Source organism: Anarrhichthys ocellatus, unplaced genomic scaffold, assembly GCF_004355925.1.
Source record: "Anarrhichthys ocellatus isolate YVR2014 unplaced genomic scaffold, GSC_Weel_1.0 scaffold15, whole genome shotgun sequence".
In the NCBI taxonomy this organism is placed as follows: Eukaryota; Metazoa; Chordata; class Actinopteri; order Perciformes; family Anarhichadidae; genus Anarrhichthys; species Anarrhichthys ocellatus.
In genome coordinates this window covers 2,980,662-2,996,463 of record NW_022280045.1, presented here as the reverse complement: position 1 = coordinate 2,996,463, position 15,802 = coordinate 2,980,662, and the positions used below count along the sequence as shown (strand labels likewise).

Here is a 15,802-nt window from a genome sequence, read left to right as displayed (position 1 = left end):
GTGCTGTACAGGGCATAGACTCAACTATTGACATTTAAGTCCCTCGTCTCTGCTGGTTTGTTTTTAACGTCTTTTGTGTGTCCTGTGCTGCTGCAGTTGTGACCAAGGCCAGAGACGTCATTGAGCCTGTAGTTATGACGCAGATTGTCACAAAGGCTAAAGAAATGGGTGAGTTCAGAGCTTCTAAATTGGTGCATTATAACGGCATAAAAGAAAATGTCTCTCTCTACAAAATATTGATTTGGTTTATACAGTATATGCCCGATCTAACCATGATTGTTTTCTTTGGTCTTTTCAGATCTGTCGAGGACCTACACCCAGGACGGGGTTTGTTTGACAGAGTCGGGGCTTTGCCAGCTCCAGAGTTTGTCTGCTACGGCGTCGCGGCGCAGGAAACCCAAGCCGAAGCTGAAGCTGAAGATCATTAACCAGAACAGTGTGGCAGTTCTTCAGGCTCCTGTAGACCCCCTCTCAGAGCACTGTCGTGATGAAGACATAGAGGACAACAGAGGTACTTGTCTTCTTCTTTCATCTCAGAGTGCTTATTAGAGGCCTTCAGTACAGTGTCTTGGACTGTCGGTATTGGCTTTTTTGTTTGTTTCTCGTAGTTTGACTTTAAATGTTTTTCACCATCATACGGCTGCAAAGTTCACACTTAAAATTGCTAAAGCTGAACCAATTGACCCTTCACTAAGCCCCGCCCCCCCTGCTGCTACTCTGTCAAGCTGTCAGAGCTACCGTGGAGCCCACACTGTCACTAACTGCACTCCCTCAAGAAATATTATCTAATTTCTTTTAGAAAAAGCAATTTCAGAGAAGCAGAAGGAAGGCTCTACAATATGCGCTTGAAGGATATATCCAGGATAGGAAACTTATAACAAACAGATAAAAGTAATGTCTTGTCTCAATGTTTTCATACATTTTTTACCTTGTTGCTGCTGAACTGACTGATGAGTCGCCAACTTAATTTCGTTGTATCTTTTTACGATGACAATAAACATCCTTCTCCTTAAAGGCAAAAGCTTACCGATCACAGTGTAAAATGTGAATCTCTAGGCACCTCACGGCTCGATTTGATTCTGATTATAAAACGTTTATCAATTCTTCTTGATGCATCAAAATGTTTCGATACATGATTTTTTTTTCTCACTGTTACTATCTGCTATTTTAACAACACTGCATATTTGTAATGATTCATAGTTAAAAACAGATGAATTTACTTCCATCATCTTTTATTAATTCAATATTAGTAACAAATAGAATAGATATGTCAACTGAAGAGTTACATTTACAAGCATTGCAAAGAGAACCAACAAGAAAATGAATAAAATCAGCAGCATCCTCGTAGTAAAAACACTGAATTCAGAATGTTCTGAGTCATTTGACTTTACAAGCTGCTTTATTCACTAATAAATAATACAGACTTACAAATCCTCCTATTTTGGGAAATGAGCATTCTGTACCAGCTCTGATACAAAAATAGCGCTTTCTGGAACATCTGGTAAAACTGTACATACAGTGGTAAAGTGCGCGGTTATGGTTACACAAGATTCTGTGGTAACGGACGTCCACTCATAGCGTGTTACTACCAATCTACTCGCTTTCCTCAGTGACTCCATGACTTTAGCTGAAGAAGTAAAATGCTTCCATACGTTAGCTTTTAAGCCGGGGGGGGGTGCCGGTCCAATCGTATTCATATTCGGCTGCTCAAGCTCAGCCGCCCTCACCAAAACTCCTAGTTTCCTACTAGTGCAGTAGTTGCATAGAAGTGCTAGATAATGATGTGCTTACGTACTCTGCTAATGTTCGCTCCACAGGTTTTTACTTAGAAACGTAACGTTTTAGAAACTTATATCACCGTCAAACCTCTCCGGTTAACGAGCATCACTGTTACACAACGTTTTACAGCGACCAGCTGGAAAATCAACAAAACCAGACTGAAAATGAAGAAAATCTGAAACGATTGCATCAGAGTCTGTGGAGCAGAGCTGAATAGTTGTCAGACCCCGGTCGGAGCTGACCGATGCTACACTACGATTGTCCAGTCGGCCAGTCCATTACTGTTATATATCTGTGTGTTGTTTTGTGTGGAGATTAAAGTCTGGACGTGTTTTGGACAAGATAGATCAAAACATCATGGAGGAAATACTGACTAGTAAAGTTATCTCACTACAGTATGCTTGCTGAGATTATCTGCTGGTGAAAATCTCATTAGTTGAAACTGGTAGTTGCTACTTATTTTGCTGTGCTTTACAAATATAAAATGTCTTTTTTTTTAGCTTCACAGTCTGTTTCAATAAATAAAAGTAGCTTGAATGAGTCCTGCTTCATATGATCAATACCAATTAATTAAAAAGAGAGTACCGTGATCAGCCTCGGTACAATCCAGATGATCGGCAAAGGATATCCCTAATTAGTTTTATTATAATACGTTTACCTCATTTATTTATCTCTAAATCAAGAGTTAAAAGAATTACACAACAAATAAAAGTGTCTGAAAAATGAAATTCCTCAGCAGTAGAAGCCGTGAACTTAATTTCAATCAGGCGGATGTCCTGCCACTGGCTTGCCGTTCAGACGGAGTTGACCCTGGTGGCTGTGTCGAGGTGCCTGGCCGGGGTGTTCTCTGCCGCGGGGCTATCACTCATCATCAATGCTCTCTCCCTCTCGCAGAGGCGGAGCTCCTCGATTGTGAGGCGAAGTCTGACTCGAGCCTGGAGCGAGAGCCAGCAGAAGAAGACTCCAAGGGGGCCGACGGCGGCAAGAAGAGGAAGAGGAAACCGTACCGGCCGGGTAGGGCACCTGATTGAAGGAGACAGCTCTTCTGAAGTGTAAAATGGTGCAGTACATGCCTGACGTTGTAGCTGTAGCGAAGCACTGCCATCTCAGGGCTTCTAATATACACAGAGCTCTCTCTAGTGTTTCTGATCCTTCATGCTGAACGCACTGGACAGTTTAATAGAACCGTACAACCAGACTCTCTCTATATATATATATCTATATATATATATATATATATATCTCAAATCCAATCACCTCCATGATTGCAATTAAGATACCTTTATTGATCAATTACTAATAACTGAATATCTTCTCTGTTCAAGGCATTGGTGGGTTCATGGTCCGCCAAAGGAGCCGTCCAGGTCAGGGTCCAGGCAAAGCCAAACGAGCCCTCTGCAGAAAGGACTCCACTGGCTCCATGTCGGAGAATCCCTTTGGAAAAGATGAGGGTCTGTACACCTATGATATCTGTATCCATCTGTATTACAATAGATTGTCCCTTCCACTTCTGTTTTGATCTGATGTCATGTTTCTCTTTGTTGTAGGATGGACGGAGACTCTGCCCGATACCCCCGTGGATGAGACTCCCCCTGGACCGGAGGTGCCAGAAAAAATCAAGAAACGCTACCGCAAGAAGAAAACAAAACTGGAGGAAGCTTTTCCCGCCTATCTGCAGGCATGTCACCTTTGATAGCACACTCATGAACTGTAAACGAATACTGTGTATAAACAGAATGGGCATATAATATGACATTTTTATATATGTATAACCACATAGAGTAAACCCCTATACAACCATTCTGTGGGTATAAAATATCTACAAATAATGATCTGTAATAATAATCAACATTTTAATCAATTTATTCAGCTCATTTTGCCAACACAACTTCCGTATTTTAAAGACGGCATATTCTAAAAGGCACCTTTGTGACGAGAAGAAACACTGCGTTTAGTTAAGACAGCTTATTTCATCAGTTGATTGCAACTCTCTGTTGGTTTTTATTGTTGTGCAAGCCTCCTGTTCATATGCACAGATTGTCTGGTCATGTCATGCCATATCTTCATAAAATCCCTTTTATCTCACCCTCGGGAAGGTTGGGAATCCAAAGTACATTGCCTGGAAACCACTTACCGAACCCTGGTGCACGGTGCCCCTTTCTGTGAGCGTTTTTTTGAAAGAGGAACAGCCTAAAGGAGCTCACTGTAGAGGATACTCGTCTCTGATCGGGCTCTTTAAATGGCTACTGTCTGGTTTGTGAATTGACGTACAAAAGCTTAACCGGAGATGACTTCGAGGCTCATCGTCTCTAGCCGGTATCCTCAGTGTCATCTTTTGTTGGCCAAAACACAGATGTATGTGATGTGCATTAAGACGCCAGCAGCTGTCAGTGCTGCTCTTAACCCCACCACGGTGGGGGGGGGGGACGTTCAGTCCAACCTAAAGGTCCAATACAGTGAAGCACATTTCATTAATCATTGAAATAGCCACACGTTGGGCTTTTAATGTCTCGGTGCAGCAGGGAGCCGCAGTTACATGTCTTTTGAGGATAGTAGATGACTCGTGGGTATAAGTGGTTTGGGGGTGGTAGGTGCTAACAAAAAGTGAGGTCAGCAGCATCATGTATTGGTTTCATAGCTTCGCTCTTTCACTTCGGTCAGTTCTCATGAGGGCTTCAACGCGTGCTGAATAATTTCTATGTGACATGGGATGCGTGTCAAGATAGGTAAGCTGACACTCCTTAAAGAGAAGTGTCAACACAGAGAATTGACCAGTGCTTCGTGTTGTCATGTTCAGGAAGCCTTCTTTGGAAAGGACCTACTGGACAAAAGCAAGCAGAGCAGGCAGCAGGGGGTCAAATCAGGCTTACTGGAAGAAGGGCAGAGCCAAGTGAATAGGAAGCACCCCACCACCAGCTTCCTGGACCCTTCATCGGACCCTCTGCTCAGCGCCTCTGCAACATCCCATCCCACCAGAGCAGCAGCAGGTACGTGTATACATTTAGTTCTCCAGGGCAAGGGCTGTAAAGATTCATTGTTGGACTTAACATAAGATTTCACCAAATAAATTAGACCTGAAAAAGGAGTCAATGAAGGTGTTGGAAAAGCCTGATGCAACAGGGGGACCTTTTTATTTTTATTTTTGGCATTTTTCATAAGGATGTCTTTTATTCCATTCATTTATTCCCCCCCCCCCCTTTTCACATAGGAGTACATGAGTGTCACAAAGGTCCCTGAACACGTGTTCAAACCACATTTCACCCATTCATACGAAGGTGTCAAAGGTTAATCAGTGCTCACAGACTCATCTGTGTGTTAGTTCAAGCCCTGCATACTATGCAGCACACCAACACGGCTTAATGGAGCACCGTCACCACCGTCAAAGAGTTTGTCACAAACTAACATCTAAGCACAGTCAAACGCTGTTACTGAAACCGATGTGTATATAAACAGTGGAAAACCATCATAACTAGACTGAAGGCTTTCATTGTTGGGACCAGTAGCTAAACTGCAGTAGAAGTAAACTGGGATTGACTTAACGTTTGAGTTAGCCTACTGTAAGGTACTGCGTCACATAATGTGGTAAATATCAAATCGGTGTCGGGCGAGTAGTAATAGGGTCCAATATCTGGTCCCATGTTTGGTCTGGTTCCGTTTGCTACAAAAAACTGAACTTGTTAAACTCTCTTATAAGAAATTGTCAAATTACTGGAGAAAAAACTCTTAAATCCACAGCTGAATGTGTGACAGCTTTGAACCTTTATTAGCAAAGACCAATGTACAACAGAAGCAAATTAAAAATCTGCCAACTTGTATCTAGTAGTGTGGTTTAAAAAAAAAAGATAGGTATGAGTGGTATTACTCGGTATTATTACTGAGTTCTGAAAATGGCATGCTGCAATTTGAAAGAGTTAGAAATGGCAAATAATCATCACTTTGAAGAAATAAAACACTGCGACTATCGGACAGTTAGAAGGAAATTGAACAGTCGTAAGGGAAGAGACTGCAGCATAGAACAGACTGCACCGTTCTTAAGTGCGGAGGATTTTGAATATATAATGTAAGATTGGAAGACTGACGGTTCAATCTCTGACTCCTCCGTGTGTGTGTGTGTGTGTGTGTGTGTGTGTGTGTGTGTGTGAAATGTTCATTCACACACACGCATTTCGATCCTGGTTGGCACCTTGTACGGCATTAGTGTAATGTAGTCGTAAAAAAATGCTTTGAGTGGTCGGAAGACTAGAAAGGTGCAAAATGAATATAAATCCATTTACCAGCTTTGGCAGATATTCTCTGACAGTCGCTCTAATCAGTTAATAATGTTGGAAGATTTGGTGTCGTATAATTCAAGCCTTTTCAGAATCCAGTCAGTTTAGCTGGTGTTGACATAGTTTCTTCTCTTGTTTAGTCGAGACCAGGCTCTACATGTGACATCAAAACCAATGGTTCCGAATCACCTTCTCATGTCCGTTTCAACATCGCCATCAATTATGATTTGTGACGCTTTGGTTTCCTTTCTTTTTTTTGTTTCTTCCTTTCCCTCCCCCCCATCTACAGAGACGTCTGAGGAACCATTAGTTGATCTATCTGATGTTCTGAACACTGATGCAGACATCTTGGGAATGCTCGGAAAGCCAAGCAGTGACTCTGGTGCGTCATATATTTCACAGGCAGTCACATTGGCAAGATTTATTAATAGTCACCTAGTCGTGGGTTTATAGAATCTTTTCCTTCCCGGATCAGAAATTTCCTCAGACAGAAAGTTTATTTAGCTTTCACCACTTAATGATTTTATTTAATTTTTTAATGTCACATTCTTTAACAATACTTTTTTTGTTCACCTTTTAGTTTTTTTGTATGTTTTATGCATTGTCACAAGCGTGTTGTGCTTGTTCTGTCGTCACTATTTTTTTTCACTCATTTTATCTGGTTTTGGGTCCTTGTAGGTCTTGATTTTTGCCCCTTCCAGGTTGACAGCTCACCTCCTCCTTTTGGTAAGGGTGCTCTGGCCTACTAATCCCTTGCTTTAGTGCATTCTTCCTCTCTAACAGTGTTTGTCTCTATTTGAGTGTGCATGCATATATAAGCCGCTTCACACTTAGCTTCTTTCTCAACCATTTCAGATTGTTTTAACACTCATAAACTGCTTAGTGCTTACCTAACCCAGTGCACAGTGTTCACTCCAATGCGTATGGTGTGTCAGTCTTTGTTCGTGAGCCTCCTGAGCCCATTCACAGTGGTGACATTTTTTTTTTTTTTTTTTTTTTTTTTTTTTTTTTAAATGGATACAAATTCATAGCTGCCTGAGCAAACTGACAAGGACATTTCGACATTCAAGAAATTGGCAGTTTAGAAACCAAAAATGTAGAGGTGGCCTTTGGAGAATGTCCTTCCAGCTTCTGTTCTCATTCCTGCGGCTGGATGACAAAAAGCATTGCAGTACATGTCCTCCATTCTTAGTTTAAAAAACAACCTTATTCAGCCTACAAGCCATCATTTTCTACGTACAAGTATGTGTGAGATGGAAAGTGTAGACACGAGTAGGACATTTTTCGCAGTGCTAGTTGGATAGAAATTCCAGCCTAATTTTGATAGAATCTGACAGCAGTGCAGTAACCCAGGTTATTTTTATGTGTTTTCTTATGGATTGGATCAATATTTTTTTTTCACACAAACATTGAAGTGTTGGTGTACCTTTTTTATAGAGAATTATTATGCCCCATCTGTCTCTTCGCGGTTCCCCAAACGCTGCTTTTAAACAACACAGGGAACCCCAAGGAGCTGTAATCATATACTGTTGTGTTTTGATTGCATTCCTCAGGCTGTTAAGATAGTAAACCTGTTCGTACTTCACGGCTATATTTATGATCACGTTCTTTGTTGGGTATTTTGTCGGTTCTACTTGTGTGTGTGTGTGTTTGTGTGTGCATGCATGTTATGATTTGTTTTTGTATGTCTTGTGTGTGTTTCCACAGCTGGTCTGGATATTGGGCCCCTGGCAGAAAGTTCCCCAGTGGCGCTCCATTCTCAGGCTGGCCGGAGGACTCCTCGAACCCTCCCAGAGGAACACCTGGACGGCATTCTCAGCCCGGAGCTAGACAAGATGGTCACTGATGGTCAGTGCAGGAGACCAAACATCCAGACACTTTCAGTTGTTTGACACTGTTATTTGTAAACTTCATATTGGATGAATACTGATCTGTTTTCTCCAATTCTCTCGTTGTTTCAGAATCAATTCTCAGCAAACTTTACAAAATTCCAGGTTTGTATTTTCATCCTTTTTTTGCAAAACTGTAAGCTTGGAACCATCCCACACTAATGCATGTGACTGTGAGTGGTGTTGTTACAGCACTTGGGCCACGGTTCAGTGTTTTGCTAAACAATGTTTTACAGATTAGTGAGATGAATTGTACAGGTGTCTTTAAGGCAAAAAAAAACATGTTTACTCCTAACTTAATGGCTAATATATGCACACACAACATTGTACTGTTACACTCTGTTACAGAGCTGGAGGGCAAAGATGTGGAGGATCTCTTCACAGCAGTCCTTAGCCCCAGCACAAGCCAACCACCTCTACCACAGGTGCCTCACCCCCAGGGTCCAGGGCCCACACCTGGCACTAGCATGCCTCACCCCAACGCAGGTAACATCATTAAGCACGGTGTCGTCGTCAGAGGTAGCATTTGAATCAGTTGTTTTTGAAAATCTATGCATCTAATCCACATCTTAAATCGTGTGTGTGTAGGGAATTCTATGTTTCCAAGGATGCCAATGATCAATGGTATGATGGGACCAAACCAACGCTTCCCTTCAAATCCAGGAGCAGGGCCCTGCATCCCAGAAAACTTCTCCCCCCTCAACCATATGCCTTTCACTGACAATCCAAGGTGATGTACTGCTTCCTTCCTTCACACTATTAATTAAATATTCACAAATTCGAAAATCTTCTTTCGCTGCAAAAACCGGATTTTGGTTGTGATTAAAGAGGAGTTGTTTTCTTTGTTGTTACAGGGATAGAACGTTTAATCAGATGCCTAGAGAGGCAGTTGATCCATGGGCCTCCCCTTCCCATGGCCCCGGCTCTACAACCCCTGGACCTCTGCCTGAGGGGGAGACCGAAGCCATGTCAAATGCCCAAAGGAGTACACTCAAGTGGGAGAAGGAGGAGACACTCGGAGAGCTAGCCACCGTTGCGCCCGTCCTATACACCAATGTCAATTTCCCCAACCTCAAAGAAGAATACCCAGGTTTGTTTTTAATCTTCATCATTGCTGTTAATTCTGCTTATCTCTGGCTCTTTGTTTGGGTGTGCCTACTGCACTGGCTCAGTCTCACAGTATAAAAAAACACCTTGTATGCTATGTGAGACTGTTGGCATGACAACTCCTGCTCTTATTCTTTCCACAGATTGGTCTACGAGAGTAAAGCAAATTGCAAAACTTTGGAGGAAAGCTAGTTCACAAGACAGGGCCCCATATGTGGTAAGATCACTCACACTGTTGAATTTGCAGACGTTCTTCAACTATCTCGAAGTCTAAACATTTTGAACCATGCCAGACATAAAACTGTCACTACTAGATGCATATTAGTATGCAGAAGGCAGACGCCTCTATCGCATCTGGCCTCTTGCCTCCTGCCAATGCAATTTGAAATCCGGCCATTCACAAACAAACTAATTAACATAGGAAGGCCTGCTCAGTGTTAGCACTCGCGATGGCCGACGCAATTAAGTTCACCAGAAGTATTTGTATCTGGCAGAGGCCATTTTCAAAGTGTAAATGTAAAAAGTGTAGATTCTAATAAACGCTGAATTTATGATTGTTGGGCTATTTTGCCACTGGTTACATGGTAGCAGTTCTCTTTCATGGCTTTTGTTTGATCTCCCACTTAACAAATCCTAACTATTTAGATCCTTGATTTACAGCAACAGATGACCGCCATCTTGGTTGCATCTACAGTACAAAGAGGTCAAGTTACTAGATGGTGTGGGTAGAATGGCATAGAACATCAATCCTTTGAACATTTTCAGTGAACAAGTGCTTTACCTAATCAAGATCAATTTAAATGGTATATTTAACATCCATGGAGTGCTTTAACCAGCCATGCCCCGATTGTAAGTTAGCGAACCACCCTCGCCCCGGGGATAGAGACCCCTCTCTCACTGTCACCAAGTGTCAAATCTGCAACATGAATGGAGTTCTCAGGAGTTTTCTTCTCTTTGTGCATGTTATCGCCTTCTAACCCCCCACTGTTTGTCTAGCATAGCAATGTTCAATAACTACCAGCACTTTGGTGATTTCCTATACCCTGTCTCGGATTGTATCTATTCCGGATGTTGGTGCTGATGCTGGTCGATCCTTGGCCCATACATGTGGGAGGTTGTGAAATTTCGGCTCGTAACCATCACGCTGTTTTGAACATGAAGTCCACTGTAAGGTAGTTGGACTCATGAGAGGGAAGCTAAAAGTCATCTTTTGATATAAACCTGCCTGCCAGTACTGAAGCCCCAATATATCATAGTGAGATATTAAAACAAATGCTATGAAAGAGAATTTAATGTCACAAACACACTAGTTTTGGTACGAGTAGGAATGACATTTCTCCAGTTTCACACTTGTTTCAAATTTTAAAGGTTGGGTAGGCAACCGTATTTTTTTCTGTTTTCATGAATTATATTGTCGTATTTATGTCTAATATGTTTTTATTTTGCAATTGTGATTGATTTGCTGTTTAGCAAAAGGCAAGAGATAACCGAGCAGCCCTGCGCATCAACAAAGTCCAGATGTCGAATGAGACGGTGAAGAGGCAACAGCCGCAGCAACAGCCCCCTGAGGTGTTTGATCCCAACATACCACTAGACACAGAACTGCTGTTTAAAGACCCTTTGAAACCAAAAGAGTCAGAGCATGAACAAGAGTGGAAGTTTAGACAGGTAAGAGTGTATGCAATGAAGTCAGGGAATGCAGCGGCAGGTCCACATTATATTAAGACAGCTAAGAAGTGGTGGTTTAGTAAAGCTCCCTAAACAACTGCACTATCCTCCACATTAACCCTGATGACATTGGTGGTTAGTAGGTCCAGTTCATTTTTGGCATGAGACTGATATTTGCTGCATCCTTTTTTGACATCTAATCCCAATTTTCACTGTGCCCTTCCAACAGCAAATGAGGCAGAAAAGCAAACAGCAAGCCAAAATTGAAGCCACTCAGAAGTTGGAGCAAGTCAAGAATGAGCAACTCCAGCAACAACAGCAGCAGCAGACCAACAGCCAGTCAGAGGGAGATGGCAATAACAGTGGAAACCAGAGCCCAGCCAGCAATGGCAGCATGTCCCCCATGCAGCTTACTTCTAAAGATAGATATGCCAGGCCGCAGCTACCAGGGACGCCCACTTCAGGTCCCCCAGAGGATGTGTTCTTACGACCACCTCCTCCCCCTCCGTCTGGCTCTTCCTCACAACCTCAGTCCCCACAGGTATTCTCACCAGGTTCCTCTGGTTCCAGACCCTCTTCTCCATGGGACCCATATGCCAAGATGGTTGGGACCCCAAGACCGCCAAATACATGTCGCAGAATGCCTGTGGAATCTGGTAAATCCCCCACGTCCATGATGGAGCAGCAGGACAGAGGGAGGCCCTCTCCTGCTCATGAATCTTTTGGCTCTCCAACATCCATGAGCAGTGACCCTTATGCCAAACCACCTGACACCCCAAGGCCAACTGGGGAAATGGACCCTTTCCTGAAGCCTATGGGTCCCCCACGGGCTAGTCAGGCTGCTCAGGGAAGGCCCCCAATGGGTTCTCCAGGCAGAGACCCATACTCAAGGCCCATGATAAGAAATGAGGCCTATCAGCGTATGGCCCAGAACAGGATGATCTTGTCTGACCCTTACTCAAGGCCTTTACTAACACCGATCCCTGGCAGTAATGAGTCTGGCTCAGTCCCTCTGTTCAAAACACCCATGCCCCCTCCTCAGGCTCAGGATCCCTTCAACCGACCAGGTCCACATCCTGCTGACAGGTTCTCCCAGAATCAACTAAATGACCCATATGCTCAGCCTCCGCATACCCCAAGACCATCCGGGAATGACAACTTCACCAGTCCTCCTAGAATGGGCCAACATCACTCTCAGGTGCACCCATTTGCTCAGCCGGGACCAATGACTCAAATGTCTAGAAACCCTTACGCCCATGCACCTTCCACTCCGAGACCAGACCACTTCACATATGACCCCTTCGCCCAGCCCCCTGGTCCCAACAAGCCAGCTTCTGACCCTTTCTCTCAGTCTACAGGCAATCAACGATCCATCAACGAACCCGGTGCTCAAGCTCGCCCATTTTTTGAGCCCTATGCCCGACCTCCCGGCACCCCACGTCCACATGACAACTATGGTCAGCCTTCCAACACCTCAGACCCTTACTCACAAGCTCCCTCTACTCCTCGCCCCAGTGGGATGAACCAGTTCACACATCAGCCGCACCCTGGACAGAGGATGTCACCTTCTCACTCAGTGGACCCTTATGCTCAGCCACCAGGTACTCCACGGCCCTCTGCTGGAGAAAGGTTTTCTAAGTCACCAGGCAGCCAGAGGGGGACAATAGAGCCATTTACTAGTACACCTGGGACATCTAGGCCAGGGAGCATTGACATGTTTTCCCAGCCTGGGGCTCCCAGACCAATGCTTAATGACCCCTACGCTCAGCCTCCAGGGACCCCACGGCCTGGTCCTGATGTACTCAGCAGACAAGGGCCAAGGCTGGGACTAATGGGAAGCCAGGATCTTTTCTCCCCACCTCAGGGCAGACTCCATGAGACTTTCCCTCATCCAGGCTCACAAACACCAAAACACCCGAGTGTTTCAGAAGATGGATTTACTCAGTCACCCTCCAGAAGACCCATTCAAACACCTGGCCATGACCCATATGAGCAAGCCCCCATGACCCCTCGTCCACAGTCAATGGAGAAAATGGAAATGAAAGATCAGTCATATGTAGGTAACAATGGAACCGTCCTTCATGACCCAGGCCAACTGTCTAACAACCCACACATGTCTGGTGCTTCCTCTGAGGGTCTTGCACTCGCTGAGAGTGAGGAAAGACTCAGACAGGTACATGAATAGTGTTCAAAATCTCATCACTCGTTACTATTGCAATTTTATATTTCCTCCTTTGTGTATTGTCATTTCTACCATCTGTCTGAATATCTGACCATGGTTGTTACTTGTTCTGAACCTACAATGTTCACATAACACACCAAATATTCACCGCAAAACAAACAAACAGAAGTGAGTAAGATGTTTTTGTATCAAATGGGAATGACGGCCATCTTAGAAAATTAAGTTTGTTTTCCGTCTAGGTAGATGAAGATCTTGTTACCATACGGCCAATCAAATCTTTACCTAAATCAGTAATGTCACCATTCTGTCATAGGCAGACAGCAGCCTGCTAACAACATAATAGCCACAGACTATGAACAACAACCACCCAGTCAGCTTTCCTGCTAAATTCTCCTTTCTATCTAACTTACAAAAATGAACACTCGTCTTGTCCTGCGCAGTAGCTTGTTGAACAAGCCATCAGACAAAAATTCTACTAGGGAAAAGTTCTCTGCTAACATATATGCTTATGTTGACAATCTGTCTTAACAGCTAGAACTACTGTATTCTTGTAAGCTTTACTTAGCCCATTTGCCTTGTTAAGGCTTAAATGTATGTATGCTTGCTGTTGTGTTTTGTAGCGACAACGAATTAGAGAGCTAATCCTCAAGCAGCAGCAACAGAGGAGTGCTATTCGACAGGAGAGGGGCCCTCAGGATCCTGCTGGCAACATGACCCCAGGAACACCACGACCCTGGCCCCAGGAGGGCCCTGGGCATCATGGGGAAATGTTCAACCGGCCTCCACCACCTTATCCTGGACAAGGACCCATGAGAGGGCCAATGCGGTTTCCTGGACCTTTTCCAGGTGATCAGCGTGTCCCTTTCCCTAATGAGGGACAACTGCCCAGGGGCCCACATCCTGGAGATCCTAATTTGAGACATCAGGGACCAAGGTTTGTTTGATGTGGTTCTTTTTAGTACACTTATGTGTTTCAGATGATCTGTAATTGTTTACACACTGCTGCACAAATCTAGGAATGCCCCTGCTCTCTATTCATACATGTTTTTCTTTTATACTATTTTAGGTTTGCATTTCCACCTGGGGTTCTTGGACCTCATGGGGCCCAAGAGTTCTTTCCCCGGGGGCAACACCCAATGCAGGATGTCCCTCCTCAAATGCGACGGTCCATGTCTGCCGAAATGGCAAAGAGTATGGGGGGCAACCCTATGGGGCTTCCCCAGCACTTCCCACCGCGTGGTGTGCCAGTGCAGCAGCACAACATAATGGGCCAGCCTTTTATTGAGCTGCGACACAGAGCCATAGAAAACCGGTCACGTATGCCATTTCCCCCTGGTGCCATGCAGGGAAGCCACATGGATCTCAATTTGCAGGGTCAAAGACTACCAGGCTTTCAAGGAACACCCGACTCCAGGTTCCCTTTTAATCAGGGGCCCAGGATGTTAGACCCCATGGCCAGCCACACTGGCCTGGTACAGCTATCTGCCAGCATGGACAATCTTCATCAGCATGCCCAAATGTCAGGAAACCACGCACTCAGACAATCTCATTTGATGAGATCCATGAGCCAGCCTGCTTCAAATGAGAGCCAGAACATTGCAGCATCTATGATCCTGACTGCACCCCCTGCTGGGCAGACTGACACAGTCAGTGACGGCGTGGAGGAGAAACTGGATGCAGAAGAATCAGCTGTCAAAGATCTTGAGGACGTGGAGGTGAAAGACTTGGTGGATGCTGACTTGGATAATCTAAATTTGGATCCTGAAGATGGCAAAGACTTGGATCTAGAGACGAATGACCTACACCTTGATGACTTCTTAACATCTGGGAAATTTGACATCATTGCCTATACAGACCCTGACCTAGATGACATCAAGAAAGACATGTTTAATGAGGAACTGGATCTCAGTGATCCCATGGATGATAATGGAGACACCACAGACATCCACAAAAACTCAAGCACAGGAACTGGGGCGTCATCCAGTTCAGCATCCGTTTCTGCAAAGTCCGAGGCCTCTGGTGTGCAGTATTTAGCTGAAGTCAAGCTGGAAGCCCCTGGGAGTCAGGACTCTGCTTTTTTTGCACATGGGAAAGAAATTAAAATGGAGGTCAAAGACTGTCAGAAACCCCCTGATGTTGTAGACCAGCAAGTCACTGGAAACACCTTAACCTCAAACCAGCAGGGAGTGCTCTCTGACTCCACCCCAGTCCTGTCTAGTTTACTCATAAAGCAGCAGCCTGAGGAACGGTCATTAAATCCAATCGTAGAATCTGTCAGTCAAGGAGTTAACCTCATGCCCCAGCCGAACCAAGCCAGTGACACTCGGCATACCTCCGGACTTACAATACCCGACGCCACCAGTGCCGGAGAAACTTCTATGAGTGGCTTTGGGGAAGACGAACAGGTGGGGCTGGCATCTGGATTGGACCAGAGTGTTCTGGACCAGAGCGGTCTGACCCTGGCCCAGCAGGAAGCGTTGAACCAGGCGATGGGTCAGCACGGTCAGCTACACCGTCCTCTTCTGCTAGAGGAGCAGCCACTCCTATTGCAGGACCTTCTAGACCAGGAGAGGCAGGAGCAACATCAGCAGAGGCAGATGCAAGCCATGATACGACAGCGTTCCAGCGACTCCTTCTTCCCCAACATCGGTAAATTATTTAGGCCACAACTTCGAGTCGTCGGTTTAGGTTATGTTTGAGATTACCTGTCTTTTCTGAGAGTGCGTTATTTGTCATTTGCAGATTTTGATGCCATCACTGATCCCATCATGAAAGCTAAAATGGTTGCTCTGAAAGGCATCAACAAAGTCATGGTTCAGAACAACATGGGGATGACCCCAATGGTCATGAACAGGTAAAAAGTTCACTTTTCTTTCTTGAGTAGAGCATGTAATACTGGTAGTGGGAGT

The 15,802-nt window shown here is 44.5% G+C and overlaps 1 protein-coding gene across 8 annotated transcripts in view; it reads left to right on the top strand.

Moving 5' to 3' along the window:
• kmt2cb (lysine (K)-specific methyltransferase 2Cb) overlaps positions 1-15,802 on the top strand; it is a 63,472-nt gene that overhangs the window by 35,148 nt on the left and 12,522 nt on the right. For 6 of the 8 annotated variants that reach the window (XM_031854402.1, XM_031854397.1, XM_031854398.1 and 3 more), the window contains 19 exons: positions 97-168; positions 299-511; positions 2,674-2,793; positions 3,105-3,230; positions 3,327-3,457; positions 4,577-4,766; positions 6,337-6,429; positions 6,726-6,773; positions 7,755-7,895; positions 8,009-8,041; positions 8,285-8,422; positions 8,525-8,666; positions 8,791-9,026; positions 9,187-9,260; positions 10,514-10,711; positions 10,941-12,884; positions 13,514-13,827; positions 13,960-15,542; positions 15,636-15,747. In XM_031854402.1, coding sequence (XP_031710262.1) covers positions 97-168; positions 299-511; positions 2,674-2,793; positions 3,105-3,230; positions 3,327-3,457; positions 4,577-4,766; positions 6,337-6,429; positions 6,726-6,773; positions 7,755-7,895; positions 8,009-8,041; positions 8,285-8,422; positions 8,525-8,666; positions 8,791-9,026; positions 9,187-9,260; positions 10,514-10,711; positions 10,941-12,884; positions 13,514-13,827; positions 13,960-15,542; positions 15,636-15,747 — 5,908 coding nt within the window. The remainder of the gene's footprint in view (positions 1-96; positions 169-298; positions 512-2,673; positions 2,794-3,104; positions 3,231-3,326; positions 3,458-4,576; positions 4,767-6,336; positions 6,430-6,725; positions 6,774-7,754; positions 7,896-8,008; positions 8,042-8,284; positions 8,423-8,524; positions 8,667-8,790; positions 9,027-9,186; positions 9,261-10,513; positions 10,712-10,940; positions 12,885-13,513; positions 13,828-13,959; positions 15,543-15,635; positions 15,748-15,802) is intronic. The other 2 variants (XM_031854399.1, XM_031854400.1) reach the window with 2 other exon arrangements.